This window comes from Phaseolus vulgaris, chromosome 2 (genome assembly GCF_051622355.1).
Source record: "Phaseolus vulgaris cultivar YP4 chromosome 2, ASM5162235v1, whole genome shotgun sequence".
Lineage (NCBI taxonomy): Eukaryota > Viridiplantae > Streptophyta > Magnoliopsida > Fabales > Fabaceae > Phaseolus > Phaseolus vulgaris.
Genome location: NC_143499.1, coordinates 2877022 through 2902833, shown reverse-complemented (window position 1 = coordinate 2902833; position 25812 = coordinate 2877022). Strand labels below are relative to the sequence as shown.

Here is a 25812-nt window from a genome sequence, read left to right as displayed (position 1 = left end):
AATTTTTTTATTTATATATGTAATTAAAACAATTAGTTTGTGTATTTATATGAATTTTTTTTTATATCTTTGAATTGTTTATAAACAATTAGTTTATGTATTACAAAATATATTTTGTAATACTTTATGGATAATACATGTATGTGTATATGTATATATTTAATTATGTATATATTTTAGATGATGTAACTAGAGATGTTACAATAGCAAAGATAAAAGAGTGAATTATGAAATTGGTGAATTTTTTAAATTTATTGAAATAGTTAATTTTTCTAAATGATTTAATTGGACAAATAATGTTTTCTATTACAATTTCAAAACAAAAAAGTTTTTAAAATAATCATGCAACACTTCAACTTTCTATTTTATATTTTAAAAACTTTCTATGTTTATGTAAATAAAGAGTACAAAATATGTAGAAATTTTCTATTCTTATATAATGAACGAGTAAGAAAAATTGATATAAGTGACTGTGATACTCCTCTGACCTAATATTGATAATATTTTTTGGATTTTTTAATTGTATTGTTTAACTTTTTTTTTTCTTTCTGAAAGTCATACTCACTTATTTTTTTTTAATCTTATACCTAAGAAAAATGATGTTTTGAAAATCTTGAAATTTCTATAAATTTTTTATGTGATGGGTTTAAATATAAATGTATATAATAAAGGATAAATTTATAATTAAATGATATAAAAAAATTAAAATAATAGTACGAAAGTTATAATATAGTTTTAGAAAAATTCTCAATTTGTGAAATACATCATTAGCCCATACCTAACCATACATAATTTTCAAAACTTTCACTAGCAGCTTTGAGATGCAGAACTCTGCCAGCTATCAGTAGGCATGAGCAGTAATGTGTACCTAAGATTCTCCAGAGACCTGAACCACAACTCAAAGGGATTCCTATTGTTGGTACTAGTTTCTTTTTTCCACCAAGAGTTGGTAGCTCCGTCTATGATTGGAGCAACAAGGAAACTTCTGTCTATCATATTATTCATTTATTTATTTTAAAACGCCCTTCCTGTTACATGAATAACTAGTTGACTTGCAGCATCATCATCTAATATTCTAGAGCTGTCTATAGAATATTATAAACCTAGAGCCATATTATAATATTGCACAAATTTGCTAGGTTACTTTGTGCCTCATCATAAGTTAAAAATGAATCTGTCCTAAGGAGTACATTTTTACTGCACAAATCAACTATAGAGTGGATGAACAAAATCCTGAATTCTTCTCTGCAATATTGTGATTTTGAGGTATGAAATATGAGCTTAATGCAATGACAGAAACATATACTTTAAACTCAATTCTCTTTCTCTAATTTGTTTGGACATGCAATAAACAACTCCATCATTTGATTCACTTTCAATTGTCATATAAAAGAAGTACAGAGAAATAAGCAAATTTAGTCTGAGGAGAACTGCAATTGCTATTCGTTTTACGAACTCTACCTCAAACATAAAGAACAACAGGGATGGAAACACTAAATGTTGAAAACTCCCCAAGTTCATCATTATTGACTAAGGTGCAATCATTATTTAAAAAAAAGTACCATCTTGGATGTGAGAAACTAGATTGGCTTCACTCAATCAACGAGCTGAGATGGAAGTGACAATTTGAGTAGCTTCTACATCTAATCCAGAAGAAGTCAAGGATCTCTCCAGTGTCGCGGGAGATGGTTGAGTGAGAAGGGAGAGACTAAGGACAATTTCTGCTATGGTTGGTCTGGACAAAGACTTGTCTGCAGTGCAATTCATTGCCAAGGAGGCCAAGCTGAGAGCATAATCAATAGGATAATAATTATCTAACTTAGGATCCATCCATTTTCTGAGCCTCTCCTCTCTATTCTCTTCTTGATCAAAGATCTTCCAAATGTCCGTCCACAGCATAACCACCTCACCATTTTCTTTGGTTGTCATGGCTTTCCTGCCAGTAAGCAATTCTATCAGAACCACCCCAAAAGCAAATACATCTATTTTTGACATCATGGGGTTGGTAAAAGTTCTGGCCATGGAGAAATTTGCTATCTTGGCCTTAAAGTTGGAGTCAAGAAGGATATTACTGCTTGTGATGTCCCTGTGGACTATTCTTGGATAAGCATGTTCATGCATGTACTGCAGACCCATTGAAACATCCACTGCTATGCTTATCCTCTGGCACCATGTAAGGGAGGTCCTCGAGTTTAATGTCTCTGAACAAGACTTGGCGAAAAGCCACTCTTGAAGAGACCCATTTTCAGCATATTCATAAACCACAAAACAATTTCCATCATTATCTGATGAGACACCCATTAGTTTCACCAGATTTCCATGATTCACCTTCTGCAGAATTTTCAGCTCCTCCGTGACATCTTCCTTGAATCTTTTTACTGCTAAAACCTTACCCTCTATGTTAGCCTTGTACACTGATTCCCCAATCTTGCACTGCTCACTGAGGTTCATAGTAGCTTCCAATATTGCACCAGTTTCATACATTGTAGGCTTACTTACATAGCCTGAAACTCCAGAAAGTAGTTTATCTGCAGTTTCAGCTGATGAAGCACTCCTATTCAAACTCTTCATTTTCAGACAACATACACACACCAGTAATATTGCTGAAACCACAACCAGTAGTGTGCATCCCAGGCTGATACCAATTATAACTGGAAGACCAATTCTGTGTTTTCTTCCATCTGAAGGAGATTGAATAAGATCTGGCAAGAGTGTAACTGGGATCAAAACTGGAAGGTTGCTTGCGGCAGTGAAGTTTTGACCATAGTTGTTTTCACTCAATATGTCCTGTGGTGATGCACCTAACTTGTTACTTACAAAGGAAACATTGTCATTGGGCTGCCAGACGTGAGTGATCAGGTACTTTATCCCTCTATCCAGCTGGTTCTTTGAAGGACACTTGCAGAATAAAGGAATTACAACTTGGATGCCTATTGGCAAAGTAAATGGACTTAGACCTGGGTTTAAATCCATCACTGCATGCCAATTTGTGAGATTCTGGTATAAAGTGGTCGCAACAAAGTAGAAGCTATCACCTTGGTTGATCTCATAGGAGATGTTGGCGAAAGAGCGGTTTCCAGTGCAACCACAGGTTACTGGTATCAGTAAGACTTGGCCTGGAATCAACTTGTCTTCCTCATGCTGTAAGTTGCTGGCTCTGGCAATTGACAAAGGACTCGTGTCAAATATATTAGATACGCTGGTCAGACTCAAAAAATTTGGCGACTGGGATATGTATGTCACATAGGTTTCACATGAAGGAGGTGAATTGGAAGGGCATGAAAAGTTTGTTCCATTGGTCTGTTGTGATTGAGCTTCAATACAAGTGAAAAACATGAGTACCACATAAAGAATCTGAGCACCAAGAGTAAGAGAAACAAAGAAGACAGCCATTGATGTGAAGTTGTGAACAAATGAAAGTTATGAGGCAGTCTACTATCACTGGCAATCGTCGTTGTTGATATGTAGTTCTTTGTCAATAAAAATATCTTTTGGCTTAATATAAAAATATGGTCCTGTTTGTGTCATTAGCTTTAACTAAATTTCCTTTTGGCTTTCCGAATCCTGGATACAGTGGACACGTCAATATTTATATTAGACAAATTGTATGCAATTGATGCGCATGATATATAAAAAATGGCAATAGAGTATTGTAATGCCTAATCAAAGTTTTGGACGGCAAGTTAATGTACCTACCAGTTCTATCTATGCACGATGTTAGCCAGCAAGCCAACACCAATACACCAACTAAACTTGATGATATCTTGGTATAGGGGTAGATTTGGTAAGACTTACCAAGACCATTATTAGCGACTGTAATTTACACATGATTCAACATAGTAATAAAAAGAATATTGCATTTAAATGGTATGTATGTGTCGAATATCCGTATACACTGACATGCGTAGGAAACAATATGATTGAAGTGTCTAATTCAAAAATTATTTTGTAGATATCTTACCATTTTAACACGATTTTAACATAATTTGATAAAAAAAAATATTTAAACAAGTTTTTACTGTTATTATAAAAATAAAAAATAAATTATTTTAAACCAGCTATAGGAAACATCTTTAAGAAAAATTCAACCATACTTATTCACATAAATTTTGATAAATAATTTATAATGATATAAAATATAGATTTGTGTTTCCTATTCTAATTTATGTCCTCTTGTGCTAGATATTGTATGCAAAAGACTATAAGATTTAGCTGAGAATAGACTTCGGACTAAACTAAAACGCTTATCAAATGATGTTATCAGATGAAATATCAAATGATAAAGAGATGAAATATTAAACGAAATTACAGAGTAAGTTGAAGGAAAGAAAAATTTGGAAGAAGTTATCAGAACTGGAAACAATATCAGATAAAGCAAAAAGATAGAAACCAACAATTTCACACCAAAGGAGCAAAACTGTTTTATGTAGTTTAATAATGCAGAATTTACGGTGAGTCAAAAAGAGCTTAAAGGTTCTCTAATGAAGTAAGACCCTTTTATAATATTTTAACATATTACTATAAAGAAAATTTTGCTGAAATAATAATCTCTTATAACATCCACATTTTTATAAATTTTATTTATATTTCATCTTTTAAAATTTAATTTAATTATTATAATGTGTTTCGATATTATATATCTAATAGTTTCAAAAGTGAAACACAATTTAAATAAATATTTTTTCCCTTAATTTTGCATTCTTTCTATGTTCCCCATTTATGAAACATAGCCAAGTCTTATGTAATATAGTTTATATTGGCAACACAAGCTCTTAAAAAAATCATCCATTTACTCTTGAAAACAAATCAACCATTTTTGTCCTCAAATTATTACCTTCCTTTCTAAACAGTCTTTAAAGTAACAAAATAGTCGAAGTAATTTTGAATACTTATTAGATCAGTCTTTAAATTGATGTATTAAAGTCCAAGAACCCATTTGAAGGTTATTTTTTCAACATTTAAGGCATCACTTACATAATTTTTCATGCTTTTTAAGTAATTTTCCTTACTCTAAGAACCATTGATGAGAGCACAATACTTCATAGATCAAATTGATTATTCACTCAAATGCCGTCCGTATCTGTTTCTCTACACGTTGTTTCGTCACCCTTTCTTTCACTACCCGAGTGCATGCATCCCTTGTTTATTGACAACTGAAATTTGTAACCAAGTACATTCGTATGAAAAATAAAAGGAGTTGAAAATTGCTATAAGATAACCAATAACAACTAAAAAAATGTTAATTATTAGATTCCCTGCAAATTGTAGAAGTCAGCAGGCGACTGAATGCAGCTCTCCACACGTTAAACAAGAGCTTGATTGAGTGTATACAACGAAGCATTTGGTAGCCATAAGAATAAAGGCTCATTTCTGAGTATCAACCCACGTCCTAGCCTACAACAAATATTAAGAAATCTAAAAAATACAACAACCTAAACTTTTGTAGTCAACCTCGCCGTCTAAAACATTCTCCAGTACCATTGTTATTTTCATGATTCTAAATTATGGTCCCAATTCCTATTGCAGTCACCACAATCCTTGATATTGCAGAAAAATACATACTAATGTGAGAGGAGTTGTTGTCATGGCAATAAAACAATTGCCAAATTTTTGTAAAAATTGTTTGTCATCTGTAATAATGTGTGCTGAGATTTCATGTACGAAGAAATTCACACCTATCGTATAGACCGATGGACAACTCTAGCCCCCATTTTAAGCAAAAGAGTTAGAATAAATACTATAAACTCTTGTGAGATCTGCAGAGCTGACAGTCCATGCATGACCTTGCAATGCAAGTGGAAGAACCGTATTTATTTCCTCGCAACTCTCTTCCACTGCTGCAGCCTCTCTTCGTCTCCCCTCTTTCCAGAGAGTCTTCACTAGCAACTCTTTGGTGGCAGAGTCAGGCAATAAACCAGAATTCTTCATGTCTTCAAATAGCCTCCATGCTAGTGCAGCTCTATTTGACTTGCAATAACCTTGGATTAATACCTTAAACAAATAAGCATCTGGCTCTAGACCGCTCTGCCTAACCATTGCAAAGAGCTTTTGCACTGTTTTTATGTCCCCAAGCTGTGAAAAGTAGAGCATTAGGCCTGAAAATGTCTGGATATCTGGGCAAATACCATTTAAAATCATGTCATCAAGCATATCCAAGGCATCGGAGTTTCTTCCACACTTCGCCAATGTTCTTAGAAGAGACGAATACAGCAGCATCAGGTTAACATTTGATATGGGACCGCAAAGAATTCGATCATCATTGAAAACCTTCAAAGCAGCATCAGCATTTTTTGAAATCCCATAAAAGTCAATGATCAGCCTGATGGTGCTGAATGGTAGTCTCATTCCCTCCATTCTGATCTTGGAGATGAGTGTATTAACCAAGTCAGTACGTCCATGGCGTGCTAGTAGGGTCATGATTCTTTGTACCGTGTATATGTCATGAATAAATCCACTTTGATTAGCAACCCAGCAGAAGAAACTCCATGCCGCTTCTGGTGTTTTGAAGTTTCTAAGCATCTTGCAAACCAACCTTGTTGTCCATACAAAGTTAGCACCCTCCAGTGCTGCTACCTCATCAGGACTCCAATTCCGCAAGGCACTGACCAAAGCCCGTGGGTCCAGCCACGGTTTTAAATGAACTCCATCAACAAGATCACATTGACTAGCATCATTTATATTCTCATTTTCACCCTCATTCTCATTCTCATCCTCAGCCTCGTCACCACTATCAATAGAATAACTTACTCTCCTGATTCTCTCATCTGGCAAAATTCCTCGCAATAATTGCTCCTTATCCTCAAGAATTCCTTCCTCCTTCATCTGCTGCAGCAACAAACTCACGCCTCTACTAGGAAGTATTCCATCAACCTGCATTTCATGAACTAAAATTCTCACTTCATCAAACCTTTTGCTACCTACAAAACCCTCAAGCAGAACGGAGTACTGCTTCAAAGTGCGTTTGACCCTCATCAAAGGCAACAGGTTAAAAACTTCCAATGCTTCTGATAACTTCCGGGACTTCACAAGGTGCTCGATTATTATAGTGCAGCTTCTGCAATTCGGCAGAGACCCCTCATCAATCATCCTCTGAAAAACTCGTACAGCCTCCGAGTCTCTTTTCATTTGAGCATAAAGAGCCATAACAATGTTATATGATTCAGTGCAGAGATGGTTGCTCTCCAGTGTATACTCTTCCCACACTTGAAGAACAGTGTCAAGGTCCTTAGCTGCAGCATGCCACTGCATGAGATTCATGAAGCTGATCCTAATAGTGCCGAATCGGTTGGCTCGGATAGCATCAATGAGGGATTTGAGCTCGGAGCATCTACCAGCCTTGGCAAGCACAGTTGCAAGTGCATGGAGTGTGTGGTGGGTGTGGGAAAAACTGGAATTCTTTTCGAGGGCATGGACAAGGGAAAGAGCAGAATCTGCAGAGGGGGCAGAGCGAAGGGCATGAGTGAGCACGAAAGAGTCAAAAAGACGGTGGTTTATGAGAGAGGGAAGGGAAGAGTTGGGGTTGTTAGAGCGTAGAGTGAGTCTAATGGAGTCAATGAGTTTGGCACGGTGGAGGTAGTGAGAAACTTTTGTGAGAAACGGTTCACGACGACGGGCATAGGAACGAGATTGCACTTGCGAGCTTAACCTGTTCAAAAGGTTAACCTCGCAGAAGAACGACCTCAAGTGCATCCGCATTCAGCACTGCCAAGGTCGTTTATGCTTACGATTCATAATCCAGGAACCGTTTGTATTCTTCGTTGGGTGACGCAATTAATCAAACACTTGGTGTGTGTGTGAGCGCGCGTGGATGAGCTGATACACTGGCAAATGAATTACAAAAACCAGGTTCTGTGGGCTCAAATCTTTATTTTTCAATTGGTGAGCTTGAAAATCAAAGCCTCTTTTACCCGGTCCAACGATGGTGGGACGTTACCGCAGTGTATAGATTGTGTATGTATCGAGGGTAGGGAAGAAAAGTAGGGGAAAAGAGTGAAAAGTGAGATTTTTTTTAATTGAGTGAGAGTTAGGAAAAATGTTTGTACTATATCTGATTAATGTGATAAGAAAAAAAATTAAATAATACAATAAATTATAAAAACAAAATTAATTTAATTTTAATAAAAATGGATATTAATTAAAATCTAAAAATGGTTAGTGGTAAAGTAATTAATTTATAAATTGAAAATAATATTTAATTTTTTTCTTGAATTTCATAAAAATATATGAATCTAAAGAATAATTAAATTTTAATATAATTTTAATTTATATTTTAATATTCACTTTACAACGAAAAAATCTATAAATCACTAAATCAAATTAAGTAAAATGATTTATGATCTTGGTTCCAACAATTTTTTTCCTAATCTGTCTTGCCTTTCTTCTTCTGTTTCAATTGCTATAATTAAGTCTTCTACACATTAAGTTTACTACTATAATTTATTTTATTTGGAGGATGATGAATTATGCAAGGTTTAGGCAAAGTATTAGTTTGAAGACTGTCATATACTTTGTTAAAAAGCTTCATTAGTTATCAAGTAATGCCTCTAAAAAATCTATGCATGTTTTCTATTTTGAATTTTTTGGTATTAACGGTTGGGAAAATTTCTAATTCCATTGAGGTTTTTTTTGGAGTTTTCTTTTTTTGGATAGGATCAAAATTAATACAAATAGTTTTGTCATGTTTGTCCTGATGTTGTTGTCTGAAAGAAAATTGTGGTGGATATAGAGAAAAAGTAAATGACTATTGTTTTGATATTTGAAGATAATTTTAGTAATGTAAAATAATATTCTTCTGTTAACTATCACTCTAATAAAAGAATTAAGAGTTGTCCTCTATAGACATAACCTTGATGTTTCCGATATTTTTTTTATTATTTATAATTATTATATATATAATTTCTTGAGTGAATAAAGAATCTTTAATTATTATGATTTTTATTATACTTATTATCATTATTATTAATAATATTTATATTATTTATAATTATTATTAAATATTAATAATATTATTAATATTTTAAATATTAATAATATTTTTAGTTATTTTTAATTAATTTGAAATAATTTACATCCGGATTTTATCAGTGTATAACATTTTAATTATTTTTTAATTAAATTTGAAATAAGTTACATACAAATTTTATCCGTATGTAAAAGTCTTTTAATATTATTAATATTTTTAATATTATAAATGATAATAATTTTATTATTATTAATATTATAAATATTACAAATATTATAAATATTAATAATATTTTTAGTTGTTTTTAAAAAAATTGAAATAAGTTATAAATATTAATAATATTATTAAATATTGTTAATATTATTAAGTATTATAAATATTAATAATATTTTTAGTTATTTTAAAAAAAAATTGAAATAAGTTATAAATATTAATAGTATTATTAAATATTGTTAATATTATTAAGTATTATAAATATTAATAATATTATTATTAATAATATTATAAATATATTACATATTAATATTTTTAGTTATTTTTTAAATAAATTGAAATAAGTTATATGCAAATTTTATCCGTATATAACATTTTTAGTTATTTTTTAATTAAATTTAAAATAAGTTATATACGAATTTAATTCGTATGTAACAGTTTTTTTTAATTAAATTTGAAATAAGTTACATACAGTCTGTGTGTAACAATTTTTTTTAATTAAATTTTTAATACATTATATACGGATATAATTAATGTGTAATTTTTTTTAATTAAATTTGAAATAAATTACATACAAATTATATCTGTATGTAATAATTTTTGTTTTATTTTAAATATCTTACATACGAATTAGAATTAGTATGTAAATATTCGTATGTAACATTGAATTTACATACGAATTTTTATCCGTATGTAATAATCTGTATGTAATTCCAGAACTTTTTGCAGTGTTTTTTTTTTCTAAAATATAGGAATGAGAGTGATAATAATGGATATGGGTTTAGAGCAAGGCTAACTATGACACTGATGGTGAGGAATCTAGGAGTAAGGGTGTTGAGGATGAGCAGACTGATGGTGAGGAGGGATGTCCATGAGTCTGATGGTGAGGAAGGTGATGTACACAAGTGTGATGGAGATGAGGGTGATGTACACGAGTGTGATGGTGATGGTGATGGTGATGTACACGAGTATGAAAATCTTCTACCAAAAGTTAAATGTTTACCCTTCTAGTGTGCTAGCCTCTTTCTTTTTTTATCAGTAATGAATAAATAAAATAAAATGAGACACTTCAAGGGTGTCCCAACCCTTATACAAACACTTTAGGGGTGTTTCAACCCTTATACAGAAAGTGGGCAAGGCCAACCTGCTCAACACCTAACCTATAAGCATTCTTCAGAGTCTACATACCATCAAACCAATCCTCAATTGAAAGGAATAGTAAGCCACATCAAAAGAAATCAACAACTACCCTATCTAGGTCCTTATAATTAGTCTTTAGTCAAAACAATACATACAAAAACATCCACTAATACAACAAAAAATATACAAACACATTTACAAATTAAAATCCCTCACCCAGAAACAAAACCCACAAAAACCACTAAAAAATGAATCCGCTTTCTTCAAAACCTAAAGAAACTTTTGCTGCCTACTAACCTGCCTGAGAGTTGCAATACATGTTCATAGCCCACCACAAGAAACATAAACGAAGATTGATTCTTTCCTTCAAAAAACCAGAAGCTATCTTAACTTGCAACAAACCCCTTTGGTGGCCAAAGACCAAAGTTAGTAGTACCCAAACCATGAACAAGAGATAACATATGATACAAAAAATATACACACTTACCTACCGACCCACAAAAGTTCCCCCCCCCCCCCCCCCCCCCCCCCCCCCCCCCCCCCCACCGCACAACCCAAACAACACCGTTCAACTTCGCCCTTACTTTTTAATTGATTTCAAACAAGCCTTTGGGTCCATGCACCATTGGACATAGGTAAACGAAGCACCATGTACTTTACTTGTGAGCCATGTCTGTCCACACCTTGAGTTGGGCCATAGAAAAAAATCAAAATAGTCCACTCAACCATTCTTAAAGATAATAGAATTCCCTTGATTTCAGATTTTCCCAACCACAACAATCCACATACACCCCCAATACCTGTTTGTCTTATGAGAAGCTCATCCCAGATAGAACTGCATGAAATGGGATCTAGCATCTCAATGGTAGACTATATCCTCCCCAACCCACTAGCCTCTTCCTTTATAGTGTCCCACATCTTTACCTTCCCCATATTATCCCCTATTGAAATTCCTAAATATGTAAATGAGATTAACATATTTTAACAGTTTAGGATATCAACAAATTGTTGTAGTTGATTTTTATTTAGTCAAATGTCTCCCAACTTACTCTTATAAAAATTAATCTTGAATCTTGATATCTTACAAAACACCTTAACGCACTTTCATTGTTAATCTATTTTCAATATTTCTCTTCCATATAAAAAAGGTGTCATTTGTAACATACATATTTCTTACTCTATTATCCCAATTTTCACTACATTTAACATCTTTGATATCTTTGCTTACCTTATAATTCTAGCAAAAGACCCTTGACTATATTGATAAAGAGGAAAGGCCCTAGAGGGTCCCTACCTGATGCCCTTAGTTGGTGTAATTTCATCTTTGGGACTTCCATTGACTTATACTAATATAGAGGTTGATTCCAGCCATGTTATAATCTAATTAATCTATTTCTTTTTTACAAATGCCAAGTTTTTCTAGCATATATTCTAGCATATATAGTATAAAAATTCATCTAAGTTATAGGCCTTTTCAAAGTATACCTTCAAAACTATCACACTCTTTTTCTTATGTTTTATCTCTACAAGTACGTGAACTCTAATTTCAAATTTGTGAACCCAAAACCTTCAACCTAAAAACTTTTCTCCCTATACGTCACATATGCTTGACGGACTGGTTCTCTGCTGACCCTTGCTTGATGACCCTTGTTTGAGTTGTGGAGACAAACCTCACTATGTGAACGGTTAGCCTGGAGGTTTAGTTTATGATTTCGTATATTAGACTAAGAACATGGATTGCGGTGGAACTTTGGATTGTCTTGCTTTTTGGGATTGAGGGATTGAGGTGGGAATAAGGATTAGGGTGACTGAGAAACAAGTTAAGTTAGTCGCACACAAAGTCTGGAACGTTCTTTTATGAGAGTAAAAGAGAGGAAAATATACGACAATCCTTAGAGTTAGAGTTGTATACAATTCTTGATGTAATGAATTTAAAAATAACTAAATATATATATATATATATATAAATAAAATGATAAGTTTGGAATTAAATGATATGAAAAAATATTAAAATAACAGTATTGAGAGTTGTAATGTATTTGTATAAAAAATGTGAGTTGTTACTTGAAAGAATACTTTGACAATCCTAAAAAATTACACTCACTTACCAACTAACTTTAATAACATAATAACATATATTACAATTTTAAATAAAAAAATAAAAATATTTTTTTTACCGGAGTGTTGAGAAGGCCGACATGGATGGTCGAGAAGGCCGAATGATTCCCTTAATCCAAACACTACCCATAAATTGACAATTAATTGTTACTAAGTCAGGTTAGTGGTAGATCATGATTGAGCCTTCTTTTGGACCCAAGAGCATATCTATGACAGCTGAGACTCATCCAAAAGGTATAAATACCATATGAGACTAAGCGCCAGGTAATTTTTTTACTCTCTCAACTCACCTGTATTTTGGACTTGAACTAACTTGATTGTCGGAGTGTCTTTACTGGTTCCCCCACTCATCTTGGTGAAAGGAAGAACTAATCAGAGACCATCGCATCTGGAGACCGAAAAGACCAAAAGACAAAGACAGAAGAAGTCATTATAGGAGGAATCTGAACTTTCTAAGAACACTTTTATCGTTTTAGTAGTGTAAAATGAATGTATTTTATCTTCTAGCAATATTAAAGTATTCACCAGTTTTATAAAATTATAATATTAACGGATTGGCTAAGCTCTAAAATATTAAAAAATAATAATATAGGGAAATTATTCTTAAAAAGTTATCAAAATAAATAATGTGAGTTTAAAACACAAACTTCATAATTTAATAATATATATATATATATGTAAAATAATTTTAGAGCACTTATGATCAAGACTAATTTTTAATAGTTTATAACCCATATTTTTTCAGTGAATTAAGTGTTTATTTACATTTAAACTACTTGGTGTATAAATATTAAATAATTGTCTTTTTATATTTTTATTTATTTAGATGTATATTGGTTAGGATATCTTAACTGTTCTTAAGAAACATTTATTTATAAGTAAAAGAAAATAAAGTGTGTGCGCTCCAATAAATTAATATTTTAATTATATTTAATTTATTTTTTAATTAAAAATATTATTATCTTATTATAATGATTTGTTAAAGTATATGTGTTTTACTTTTTTATATTAAAGAAATCTTTTAGAAAAAAACCTGCTACTCTACTTATTTTATAAGTAGTACGAAGAAGGACTTACGTTGGTCTTATCCATTAAAGTTGTAAACCTAAATTTTGAATACACACAATTGAAAATAAATTTATTCTGAAATCAAATAATATAACATATTCAGAAATTCAAACCATATTTTGTAGCCAATAATAGTAAAGCCAAACATCTAAGCCGACTAGTATACTATGAAACCAATAACTTACGGCGACAAACACGCAATCTCAAATAATAAATAAAGCAATATTTCCATTATTTTAAGAATAATTGTTTTTTTATTTTGCTTTTTTGTGTGGAAGGTTGACTTATATGCTATTTTTGTCAATAACTATCTTGTTATCCTTCTTATGTCATTTTTCATAATTGTATCCATTTTAAAAGTTCTGTAATTGGAGTGTGGATGTAGATTGTAGTTGACGATCGAGTCATATTAAATCATGTATTGTTTATTTTCTATAATTAATTTATAATTATGTGTTGTTTCTACGTGTGTTTTACCATATTTTCCAGGAGCTTATTAACTGAATTCAAATATGTATATATTTCCCTTCTTATACGTAAATAAAATATAAACAAGAAACTTTTCAGAACGGAAAACATAAAATTCTTGGACACAAGAAAGCAATTTACAGTGCTCACTGCATGTTATAATCTCACCCACCATAATGATATTATCAGTATAAAATATGATTGATAATAATAGTATAAAGTTTAATCCAATTTGGTTAAAAATTAATATAAAAAAAGTCTATGATTGGTAGCATTATATTATTCCTCCAATTTCCCGACAACGACTTAACTAGTATGGCCCCATGTTGAAGCTTGCACTGCATCAAGTTCATAATTCACACAAAAACATTACCTAATTTTTAGGATCAATAATAGCTTCAACACGCATTGGAAGTGTAGTTGGTGGGTTGTTGTAATTATTGTGGGTGATGATATTTTGAAACTATTATTTTTTTATATTTTCTTTTAATAATAAAATTATTGCTATTTTATTTAAAGGTTTAGTTGATATTTATTTTTATTAGTCAAATATTATATTTTATTATTAAAAGAAGCTGTAAAGTGGATGCTAAGACAAAAAAAATGTGAACATGAAAGGAAATTTTCTCCATATTTATATTCTTTTATATCACACGTTATATATATACTTATAGGTTGCCATCTTTTTTTATATAGGTCTTAAAACTTTCTCCTACTATATCAAGTATTGATAAGACTTTTGAAAAATAATACATGCACACCTCACGTTAGTTGATTTTGAAGACAGAAATATATCTATCTATCTATCTATATATATATATATATATATATATATATATATATATATATATATATATATATATATATATACTTGATGTGAACAGAAAGGACAATAAAAAGTGACAAGTTTATTTCTGATAGATGAAACGGTAATCCCTCGTCAAGTGCAGTTAATATTATAATGGCTACTGTCACTGGTGCAGGGAGGGATCGTAAACAGTAGGAATCAAGCACAACACGCCCTTCCTTCTAATTGTTAATCCAAAGTTTTCTGTCATATCCAAATCCTGAGGTTTGATCCCATTTGGAAGTTTCCAGTTGAAATGATAAAGTAATAGAGCTAGAGGAAGCATAATGGAGGCTAAACCAAATGACATGCCTGGACACATTCTTCTTCCTGCCCCAAATGGCAGATACTCGAAGTTGTTCCCTTTGAAATCAGTGGAACTACCATCAAACCTCTCTGGCATAAACCTCTCAGCATCATCCCAATATTGAGGATCTCTTCCCATTGCCCATACATTTACCATGATTTTAGTCTTCATAGGTATTTCATAGCCATCAATGATGGTTGCTTCAGAGCATTCTCTAGGAAGCAACAAGGGAACAGGAGGATGCAGTCTCAATGTCTCTTTGATCACCAACTTCAAATAACTAATTTCCTCTAAATCACTCTCATGGATTATTCTCTTCCCTTTAAATGCTTGTCTTAACTCAGCTTGTGCCTTCTCCCTCACTGTTGGGTTTCTCATCATTTCTGTCATGCTCCACTCCATGATCGATTCTGAGGTATCAATTCCAGCAATAAATATATCCTACACAGTATCAAAAATTATTACCTGCTCCTCTCACTATACTTTCTTCACCTTTCACGTCACAACCCAAATTTTCAGTTTAAGAAAGAAGATTAATAAAACTGGATTATAGATCACAAGAAAATCGACTAAAACTATAATTATATAACAATTTCTCCAACAATATAAAATACTACTCAAACAATCGTGCATGGTATTGACTATTAATCTATGAAGCTCAGACACTTATCTTATATAGACGTATCCGTGTCGGACATACGTATCCGTGTCGGACACACGTATCAGTGTCGACACTCATATGACACTTATTGGTAAAGTGTTTAATTCAAAAAATATTTGTTGTATTTTTTAAAATTATAACACGGTTCTAACACAATTTTAAAAGGTATAAATACAGTAATTTTCTAAAAACTCAAATTTATTGTATAAATTTTTATTATGATTATAAAAATAAGGAACAAATTCTTTTGAACTAGTCATGAAAAATATCTTCTTGCTCCCAAAAGAATCTGAAACATACTTTTGCACATAAATATTTATTTTCAATTTATATAATTCAAAATTATATAATATATAGATCCGTGTCCCCATGTCCTACATTTTAGAAATTATACATATCTCTGTGTTGTATCAGTATCTGTATCCGTATCTGTGCTACATAGCTATTAATACTAAAATTTTGATAGCTAATTATTAAATGCAAATTTAGAAATTACTTTATAAATTTTTATTAATAAAAGAAACTATTTTAAATACCAATAATTTTTTTAGTTTATAAAATGGTATTTAATTTAGTCAATTAGTATTTAATTATTTTGGTCATTAGAATTTGTTTCTATTTAGTAATTTTTTTAAGTGTATTAATTAAATTATATATTGTTTTAATCAATATAATAATTAATTATTTTTTATCTTTAAGATTTTCTTTTATTTAATAATTTTTTTAGTATATTATATTAAAATTTATTTTTTAGAATATGTCTTTGTACATAAAGTAGAAATTAATATACTAAATTAAAAAAAAACTGAATTAATTTATCAAGACAAATAATTTAAAAAATTAAAAATTAAAAATTTTAAGCATTTCAAATGTCAAAATTCTTCATCGAAACCCAACCTAGGTATTTAGACGAAAGCATAATTAATAATACAATGGATGATTAGACAAAAATCTTATAAAGAGGACAAACATTTCGAAAGAGTCTTTTATTTTGAGACAAAAGAAATGAGTCTAAAATTGTTTAAAGGATCATTATTCACTACATATGTTTATCAACTTTAGTAAATTACGATTTGTTTGAATGGTGAGATTATTATCTTCATGTTTTTGGTCTTTCTAGATTTTAAAAGCCATAACTGAAGTTTGAGTAAAATTCGAAACAAGTTTGCTAAATATATATAATTTATTAAATAATGATAGATAAAGAACTAATATTTATTAAAATATTATATTAATTCAAAACATTGCTATTATTATAAAATAATTATGAATTGATGGAATGAAAAAATTGTAAAACCATCATCTTCCTAATTTATTTATGGAGATAGGAATTCAGGTGAATTATGTGGGCAGTGGAAATTATAGATATAATTTTGTGGCATTAATTGACTCACCGAAACCATAGCTTTGATGTGTTTGATGGTGATGTTGATCCCGAGGCTCCCACTTTTTTGGACTCTAAGAAGAACATCAACAAGATCCTCCTCTTCTGCTTCCAGGGTTCTTTCTTGCACTCTGGGGAGCTTTTCCTCATGTTGAGTAACAATGTTGTCGTAGATCCTATCAAGCCGCTTCTGCAATTTCTCCAACTTGGACCTTTTACCAGTTAGAACATGTATGAACTCCATGGAAGGAAACAAATCAGTGATGTCAAGTCCTCCAAGATGTATCGCTAAATGCTTCTGCAAAGACTCAAACTCGTCTTGGTCCCCGCTCATGTTCCCAAAAGCTGCCTTGAACACAGAAGTGCTTATGAGGTTGGAAATTCTGCTGGTAAGGTTGATTTCTGACCCCGCGGATGACTCAATTGCTTCTATGAACTTTGCTGCGGCTTGTTCTCTGATAAAAGAGAAAGACTGCACCTTCTTGGCGCTAAGAAGCTCTAACTTGCTTATTTTCTTCATCTGCCTCCAGTAGTCACCATATGGGGAAAAAGCAATGTCTAATCCCCCATAGGTGAAAATCTGAGCTGGAACAATTTTGGGTCTCTGAGCAAAAGCAACATCATGGGTTTTCATTATCTCCTTTGCCATCTCGGGGGAGGATGCAATCACTGCTGAAATTTGACCAAGTTGAAGGTGCATGAGAGGGCCATATTTTTTGGCAAGGTCTCGAATAGCAACGTGTGGAAGTGAACCTGCTACTGCTAGTTGATGCAGGTTCCCTATGATAGGTAACTTCCTTGGGCCAGGGGGCAGTTTGTGACTAAACTTTGGCTTGAAATATTTTGCAAACCAAGGCAACAACAACAATAGAAGGAAGGTAATACCCCAAAAGGAGGGTTCATTGATTTCCATGGTACCTATTAGCTATTGAAAGAGGCTCTTTAACTCTCAACTCAAGTTGTATGTGTACGAGGTTTCATTAGTTGCTGCCATGCTGGTTTCTATTTATAACATCTTATGTCCTGTTGACTATTAAGACTTGAAATAGGAGAAATGATGAACTTGTATTTTGAATCACCAAAAAAATTATATTTATGCTCTGACAAGTAACAATTAAGAACGAAACTTTGTCAATACACAAAGATTAATCTACTTACTTTTTCCAACGACGTTAAACACATGGAAAATAACAACAACATTAAACACATGGAAAATAATTGAGTTCCTTGAACATATTGGTAGAGTTTAAAATTTCCTTATTGAAGAAGAATTTACATATTTTTTCTGCTTAGCTAAGAAAAGATAAAATACTTTTTTTTTCTTTAGTTTTTAATCTTATACCGGTTGGTACCTGACGAGTCAGTATCGATTTTGGTGATTGACCGACTATATCAAGAAATATTTCAAGATACTTAATAAATGACAATAACGACAATCACAATAGCTCTTATGAATTATATTTATGTCCCTGATTATGTGGGAAGTATCTCCGACAAATCAGCTAAATATTGATTAAGTGAAAGATGATACATATATTTTTCAGATATACCAACATATCTATGTACCAATATATCTCCCTGTAAATCAAGGATCACGATACACATTAATGGACAATTGATATTCAGTCCATCACAACAAGGACCCATGACCAACACTATAAATAAACCATTTCCAGAGGTGTAAGGTACGTTTTAATCAATTTACAAATATGCACTCTTTACACAGAGTATTTACTTGATCGACAGAGTACATTTTTTGGTCAACCCGACCGAACACCAACAATTGAGGAAGGAGACTCGAAGGAAGGAGACTCGAAGGAAGGAGCGAGGAGATCACCGACACTTTAACAATTGTACAACCAGTTCACGACTCTTCAGAAACTAATAATTTCTTCAAGCCTGGGGCAAGTGTACTGATCGATACCGGACGAGCCAGTCTCGACCTTGGTGACCGACCGTGTCAAGGAAACAACATTTCAAGACACTTAATAAATGACAACAACGACAGTTACAAGAGTTCTTTATGAGTCATATTCATGTTTTGGATTATGCGGGAAATATGTTCAATAAATCAACTAAATACTGATTAACTAAAAAATGATACAAATATTCTTCAAATATACCACTATACCTATATATGAATATATTTCCCTATAAATCAGGGATCACGATACACATCAATGAACAATTGATATTCGGCCCATCACAACAAGAACTCGTGACCAACACTATAAATGAACCATTTGCAGAGGTGTAAGATACGTTTTAATCAGTTTACAAATATACACTTTTTACATATAGTACTTACTCGATCGTTAAAGCATCTTTTTTAGGTCAATCCCGACCGAACATTAACAAATGAGAAGAAAAACTCAAATAAGTGGGGAGATTACCGACACATTAGTAATTATACAATCAGTTCCGGTTAACTATACAGATACAAATCTGAAAAGCTTTGTCAATTTAAATTTTTAATTCTCGGTTAGAAAAATGATTTTAAAATTTAGAATTATTATTAGGCTGCATTTTTTTAATTAAATCAGAATATATATGTATCTTATGATTCACCTTAGAAGTTATTGACTTTCCATTATTTATATTGAGTTTTTTTTTTTTTTATGCAAAGACAAAAGTTCAAAGAGATGAATTGTCCACGATAAAATTTCAAAGTCACGTGCCTAATTATTTTGTGGTATGGGATAATCATACCAAATTACTTGCAATACGGTTATCTTTTGGGGAAGAACAACACTTATAAAATGTATATTTAGGACACTCCTTTTGTTTTATTTATCTATTTTCAAGATATCCAGCGCAGTGGAAATTTTTTTTACGAAATTCAGAAAAAGAATTTGTGGGGTTTGAGAAACGACGGAAATAAAATAATATATAGGTTAAATGAAACAAATATTTCTATATATATATATATAATTTTGGAGGTAAACCAAATTTTATTTTTGGATAAAGTAAAAAAAGAGAGAATATTAACTGTGAAAGCCGTGGAGGAAAGCCCTTGACTCAAAGTATGGGAGCTGAAAAAACTTAAGAAAAGAGTCCAAATATAATTTATGGTGATGGAGGGATTTCATAATGGTATGCGAATTTGAGCAATATTAGAATTGGTTTGTGTAGTGGTTAAGTTGAAAGGTTGACAGGTCGTCAATATAATGAAAAACTAAATTAAAATAAATAAATAATAAAATCAGAAAACACTGAACCAAAATTTAATACATAGGTTCAAAATATTTACAGTAAAAATTCAATTAAATCAAAAATTCAATAAGTGAGCGCTATAAATAAGTGATATGCTATAAAGGTAAGTAAAGTGATTTTTATCTAATAATTAAGCAAACTGATTCTGACTTTATCATTAAAGCCCTTTGCAGATACACACATCCACCCGAGAGTTGATTCTAAGCCCAGAAGTCGAGAGTTGAACCTGACCAAGCAAGATAAGTGAGAGTCTTTATCATTAAAGCCCTTTACAGATACACACATCCACCCGAGAGTTGATTCTGAGCCTAGAAGTCGAGAGTTGAACCTGACCAAGCAAGATAAGTGAGAGTCCATCCCACAACCGAGAACTAACCCAAACCCAAGATAGTGAACCTTGTGACCCAAAGTCCAAGACAACAGTGAAAGTCCAAGACACTGAGAAGAGGAGAAGAATACTAATTGTTTTGAAGGCCCTGTAAGCACATTTTGACGTCCATCGTGGGACTGAGAAGCAAGTTAGTTGAAGAATTAAGGAATGATGAGTTGAAGAGATGATCAACCACGAGGACAAGAAGATAATCCGATTGACAACTTTAATTAAAAAAAAAAGGGACAAATTGTAGATTTAATTGATGTTGTTGACAACTTTGACTCATTTTTTCTACATTTGTCCATTTGTGTAATATTGAAAGTAAACTGCACTATTTTTATCAATTTTCCAAATTTGTAGCATCCTATGAAAAATATAGTGGCTAGGTAACTATTATGCATCATAGTTCCCTTTCAAGACCTATTGCACCATACTACATCATGCTATAGCTTCCCTACACACCTCTGTGCTGCAAAGAACAGAGGTAGAAAACACACTAGAGTGGCACACCAGCTGAGCCCCAAGTTGCATAAATAGATGCAAATGGAATTAAACTAACAGGACAGTGTTTGCTATGCCAATTATATAAAACCAGATCCGTGAGGCTCAAAAAACACCAGCATAACAGATTCCATGCTTAGCCTGCAAATCCTCAAACTTCAGCTTTTCAAACACCCACTAATGCTATTTCTGCACAACCCAGCTTAGCGAAAGTCTGAACCCTGGCTCTTCCCTCATGAGAAGCTGTGTTAACTTACTTATGGCATCTCCTTCCCCATTCTTCTAGGGAAGTCCACCTGTCAAGGCTTCACCACCGAATAAGACTCACCTATGCTCACCCCCTTCCATTGCAGATAACTCTTGATGCATTAGACAAGGTTAAAGTGCCAATCTGAAAAAGAGTAATTAAAAGTTCTTAGTTTATGTTTCATCCAAAGCTACGACCAAATTCTATTTGTGTGTAACATGTGCTAATCTCAATCCATTTAAAACATAGAACCACACTCCTTTAGCAATGATACCTTCTACACGTATAATTCACACAAAAACATTACCTAATTTTTATTAGGCTCAATAATAGTTTCAACGGGCATTGGAAGTGTAGTTGGCGGGTTGTTGTAATTATAGTGGGTGGTGATATTTTTGAAACTATTATTATTTCTATTTAATAATAAAATAATTGTTATTTTATTTAAAAGTTTTTGTTGATCTTTATTTTTATTAGTTAAATATTATATTTTATTATTAAAAGAGGACAAAAATGTGAACATGAAAGGAAATTTTCTCCATATTTATATTCTTTTATATCACACGTTATATATATACTTATATACGTTGCTATCTTTTCTTATATAGGTATTAAAACTTTCTCCTACTATACCAAATATTGATAAGACTTTTGAAAAATAATAAACGCACACCTCATGCTTTGATTTTGAAGACAGAAATATATGTATCCATATATAACCTGATATGAACGGAAAGATACAATAAAAATAACAAATGACAAGTTCTGTAATATGAAAGTGTGAACCATTAATTATATTTTATTTCTGATAGACGAAACGGTTCTCCCTCGTCGTGAAGTGCAGTTAATATTATAATGGCTACTGTGACTGGTGCAGTGAGGGATCGTAAACAGTAGGAATCAAACACAACACACCCTTCCTTCTAATTGCTAATCCAAAGTTTTCTGTCATATCCAAATCCTGAGGTTTGATCCCATTTGGAAGTTTCCAGTTGAAATGATAAAGTAATAGAGCTAGAGGAAGCATAATGGAGGCTAAACCAAATGACATGCCTGGACACATTCTTCTTCCTGCCCCAAATGGCAGATACTCGAAGTTGTTCCCTTTGAAATCAGTGGAACTACCATCAAACCTCTCTGGCATAAACCTCTCTGCATCATCCCAATATTGGGGATCTCTTCCCATTGCCCATACATTTACCATGATTTTAGTCTTCATAGGTATTTCATAGCCATCAATGATGGTTGCTTCAGAGCATTCTCTAGGAAGCAACAAGGGAGCAGGAGGATGCAGTCTCAATGTCTCTTTGATCACCAACTTCAAATAACTAATTTCCTCTAAATCACTTTCATGGATTATTCTCTTTCCTTTGAATGCTTGTCTTAACTCAGCTTGTGCCTTCTCCCTCACTATTGGGTTTCTCATCATTTCTGTCATGCTCCAATCTATGATCGATGCTGAGGTATCAATTCCAGCAACAAATATATCCTACACAGTATCAAAAATTATTACCTGCTCCTCTCACTATACTTTCTTCACCTTTCACGTCACAATCCAAATTTTCAGTTTAAGATAAAAGATTAATAAAACTGGATTATAGATCACAAGAAAATCGACTAAAACTATAATTATATAACAATTTCTCCTACAATATATGAAATACTACACAAACCATCATGGTATTGACTATTAATAGTTAATTAGGTCAGGGATATTGTATCCTTAATAATTTTAGAATGACGTGTTCCTTTGAATTTGATTACAAACTTATTTAATTTCTAATGTTTTACTCGTTCTATTTTTAAATATAATACATATTTATTCAATTAATAATTAACAAAAAAGGAATATTAATTCTCTGTCCTACATATTTTATAGAATAAAAAAAAATGATTAGTAAATTGAGTAATTTATAATATATTGTAATGTGTATTGTTATATATATTTTAAATTATCCTTAAAATTATTGGGGATTAGTTATATAACTCTTTCCCACTAAACTACTTTTTACCGAAATAAATAGTGTACGGAAAAGAAAAATATGTAAACTATATATATATATATATATATATATATATTTGTAAATTCCGATTTGTTTGAACGGTGAGATTATTATCTTCATGTTTTTTGTCTAGATTTTAAAAGCCATAACTGAGGCTTGAGAAAAATTCGGAACAAGTTTGCTAAATATTACACAAACTGCATAATTTTGTGGCATTAGTTGACTCACCGAAACCATAGCTTTGATGTGTTTAATGGTGATGTTGATCCCGAGGCTCCCACTTTTTTGGACTCTAAGAAGAACATCAACAAGATCCTCCTCTTCTTCTTCCAGGCTTCCTTCTTGCACTCTGGGGAGCTTTTCCTCATGTTGAGTAACTATGTTGTCGTAGATCCTATCAAGCCGCTTCTGCAATTTGTCCAACTTGGACCTTTTACCAGATAGAACACGTATGAACTCCATGGAAGGAAACAAATCAGGGATGTCAAATCCTCCAAGATGTATCGCTACATCCTTCTGCAAAGACTCAAACTCGTCCTGGTCCCCGCACATGTTCCCAAAAGCTGCCCTGAACACAGAAGTGCTTATGAGGTTGGAAATTCTGCTGCTAAGGTTGATTTCTGACCCCGCCGATGACTCAATTGCTTCTATGAACTTTGCTGCGGCTTGTTCTCTGATAAAAGAGAAAGCCTGCACCTTCTTGGCGCTAAGAAGCTCTAACATGCATATTTTCCTCATCTGCCTCCAGTACTCACCATATGGGGAAAAAGCCATGTCTATTCCCCCATAGGTGAAAATCTGAGCTGGAACAAGTTGGGGTCTCTGAGCAAAAGCAACATCATGGGTTTTCATTATCTCCTTTGCCATCTCAGGGGAGGATGCAATCACTGCTGAAATTTGACCAAGTTGAAGGTGCATGAGAGGGCCATATTTTTTGGCAAGGTCTCGAAGAGCCACGTGTGGAAGTGAACCTGCTACTGCTAGTTGATGCAGGTTCCCTATGATAGGTAACTTCCTTGGGCCAGGGGGCAGTTTCTGACTAAACTTTGGCTTGAAATATTTTGCAAGCCAAGGCAGCAACAACAATAGAAGGAAGATAATACCCCAAAAGGAGGGTTCATTAATTTCCATGGTACCTATTAGCTATTGAAAGAGACTCTTTAACTCTCAACTCAAGTTCTATGTGTATGAGGTTTCTATTTATAACATCTTATACCTACTTTTTTTTCTGTTGACTTTTTGTCGAGTTGACTATTAAGACATATTCGGGAAAAGCTGACTTACGACAACCATAGGATGGTTGCTTAAAGGGATGTCTCATTCTACCATAAAAATAATATTATATGTAAATTAATTTTAGAGATAAACAATAATTAATTATTATATTAATTAAATTAGATATTAATTTTTGATTGTTGATTAGATATCAAATTAAAAATTAAGTTTTTTATTAATAATAAAAACTATTTAAAATATTAATTTTTTATTTATTTTATATAGTAATTAACTTTTTTTATTTAATGATTTTTTTTTAATGTTTGTTGAGATTTTAAAATTTGAATATAATTTTGAGACTTTTATATTTATTAAATATATAACTTTTTCTTCTTATTTTAAAATAAATATATTTATTTTTTTATTATTTTAAAGAAATAAACAATTTTAGTTTTATTTTGAATTTTTTTGAACTTCAATTGAAAAATTTAATTAAAATATAAGAAATAATTTTAAACAATATTGAGAATTCAAAATTTTGATTTTTTTTAAATAGAAAACCAGATATATTTTAAAATAGACTAAACTTACAGACTGAATAGAGAATCAAAATTATATTAAATCTACATCAAAATCAATGTGTTTAGTCTCCGTATATACCTTTCAAAATCGGTGAATTTAGTTTTCACGTACTAATTGAATTAGTTATTTTTTTTACTTGTGATCTGTGACTGTCTATCATTTTTATAGTCAAATGTATATTAATTGGTTAGTGTTTGAATATGATATAAATTCAAATAATTGATGATTCTTGAATACTTGATTTTGGAGTTGGTCTAAGGTTTGAAATAGGAGAAATGATGAAATTTAGGAGTTGGTTTAAGCTTTGAAATAGGAGAAATGATGAAATTGTATTTTGAAATCACAAAAATATTATATTAATTATGATGTGACAAGTAACAATATTAAGAACGAAACTACTTTGTCAATACACAAAAGATTAATCTACTTAATTTTTCAAAGTTGAGTTCCTTGAACATATTGATAGAGTATAAAATTTCCTTATTGACGGACAATTTATATATTTTTTCT

At 31.9% G+C, this 25812-nt stretch overlaps 4 protein-coding genes across 4 annotated transcripts; all 4 read right to left on the bottom strand.

Moving 5' to 3' along the window:
• Positions 1–1296: 1296 nt before the first annotated feature.
• On the bottom strand, positions 1297–3559 carry LOC137810178 (serine/threonine receptor-like kinase NFP). Its single transcript, XM_068611328.2, has one exon. It carries the CDS (start codon positions 3391–3393, stop codon positions 1600–1602), a length of 1794 nt encoding a protein of 597 aa, XP_068467429.1. The 5' UTR covers positions 3394–3559; the 3' UTR covers positions 1297–1599.
• A 1656-nt stretch (positions 3560–5215) lies between these two features.
• Positions 5216–8035, bottom strand: LOC137810177 (Tetratricopeptide repeat (TPR)-like superfamily protein). The gene has a single exon (XM_068611327.2). The coding sequence runs from the start codon at positions 7693–7695 to the stop codon at positions 5713–5715; it is 1983 nt and encodes a 660-aa protein (XP_068467428.2). The 5' UTR covers positions 7696–8035; the 3' UTR covers positions 5216–5712.
• Positions 8036–14857: 6822 nt separating this feature from the next.
• Positions 14858–18184, bottom strand: LOC137809583 (cytochrome P450 71D8). Its single transcript, XM_068610697.2, has 2 exons — positions 17179–18184; positions 14858–15564 (listed from the first exon to the last, which is right to left on the bottom strand). The coding sequence occupies exons 1-2, from the start codon at positions 18079–18081 to the stop codon at positions 14941–14943; spliced, it is 1527 nt and encodes a 508-aa protein (XP_068466798.1). The 5' UTR covers positions 18082–18184; the 3' UTR covers positions 14858–14940.
• Positions 18185–22151: 3967 nt separating this feature from the next.
• On the bottom strand, positions 22152–24692 carry LOC137810176 (cytochrome P450 71D8). The gene is made up of 2 exons (XM_068611326.2): positions 23734–24692; positions 22152–22991 (listed from the first exon to the last, which is right to left on the bottom strand). Exons 1-2 carry the CDS (start codon positions 24634–24636, stop codon positions 22362–22364), a joined length of 1533 nt encoding a protein of 510 aa, XP_068467427.1. The 5' UTR covers positions 24637–24692; the 3' UTR covers positions 22152–22361.
• Between the last annotated feature and the right edge of the window lie 1120 nt (positions 24693–25812).

What these genes read in the sequence shown, in the direction of transcription:
- LOC137810178 (XM_068611328.2), bottom strand. Translation starts at nt 3,393, where the DNA reads ATGGCTGTCTTCTTTGTTTCTCTTACTCTTGGTGCTCAGATTCTTTAT.
- LOC137810177 (XM_068611327.2), bottom strand. Translation starts at nt 7,695, where the DNA reads ATGCGGATGCACTTGAGGTCGTTCTTCTGCGAGGTTAACCTTTTGAAC.
- LOC137809583 (XM_068610697.2), bottom strand. Translation starts at nt 18,081, where the DNA reads ATGGAAATCAATGAACCCTCCTTTTGGGGTATTACCTTCCTTCTATTG. An exon ending in ACATCAAAGCTATGGTTTCG is followed by an intron (nt 15,565 to 17,178) that starts GTGAGTCAATTA and finishes GATACTGTGTAG; the next exon opens with GATATATTTATTGCTGGAAT.
- LOC137810176 (XM_068611326.2), bottom strand. Translation starts at nt 24,636, where the DNA reads ATGGAAATTAATGAACCCTCCTTTTGGGGTATTATCTTCCTTCTATTG. An exon ending in ACATCAAAGCTATGGTTTCG is followed by an intron (nt 22,992 to 23,733) that starts GTGAGTCAACTA and finishes GATACTGTGTAG; the next exon opens with GATATATTTGTTGCTGGAAT.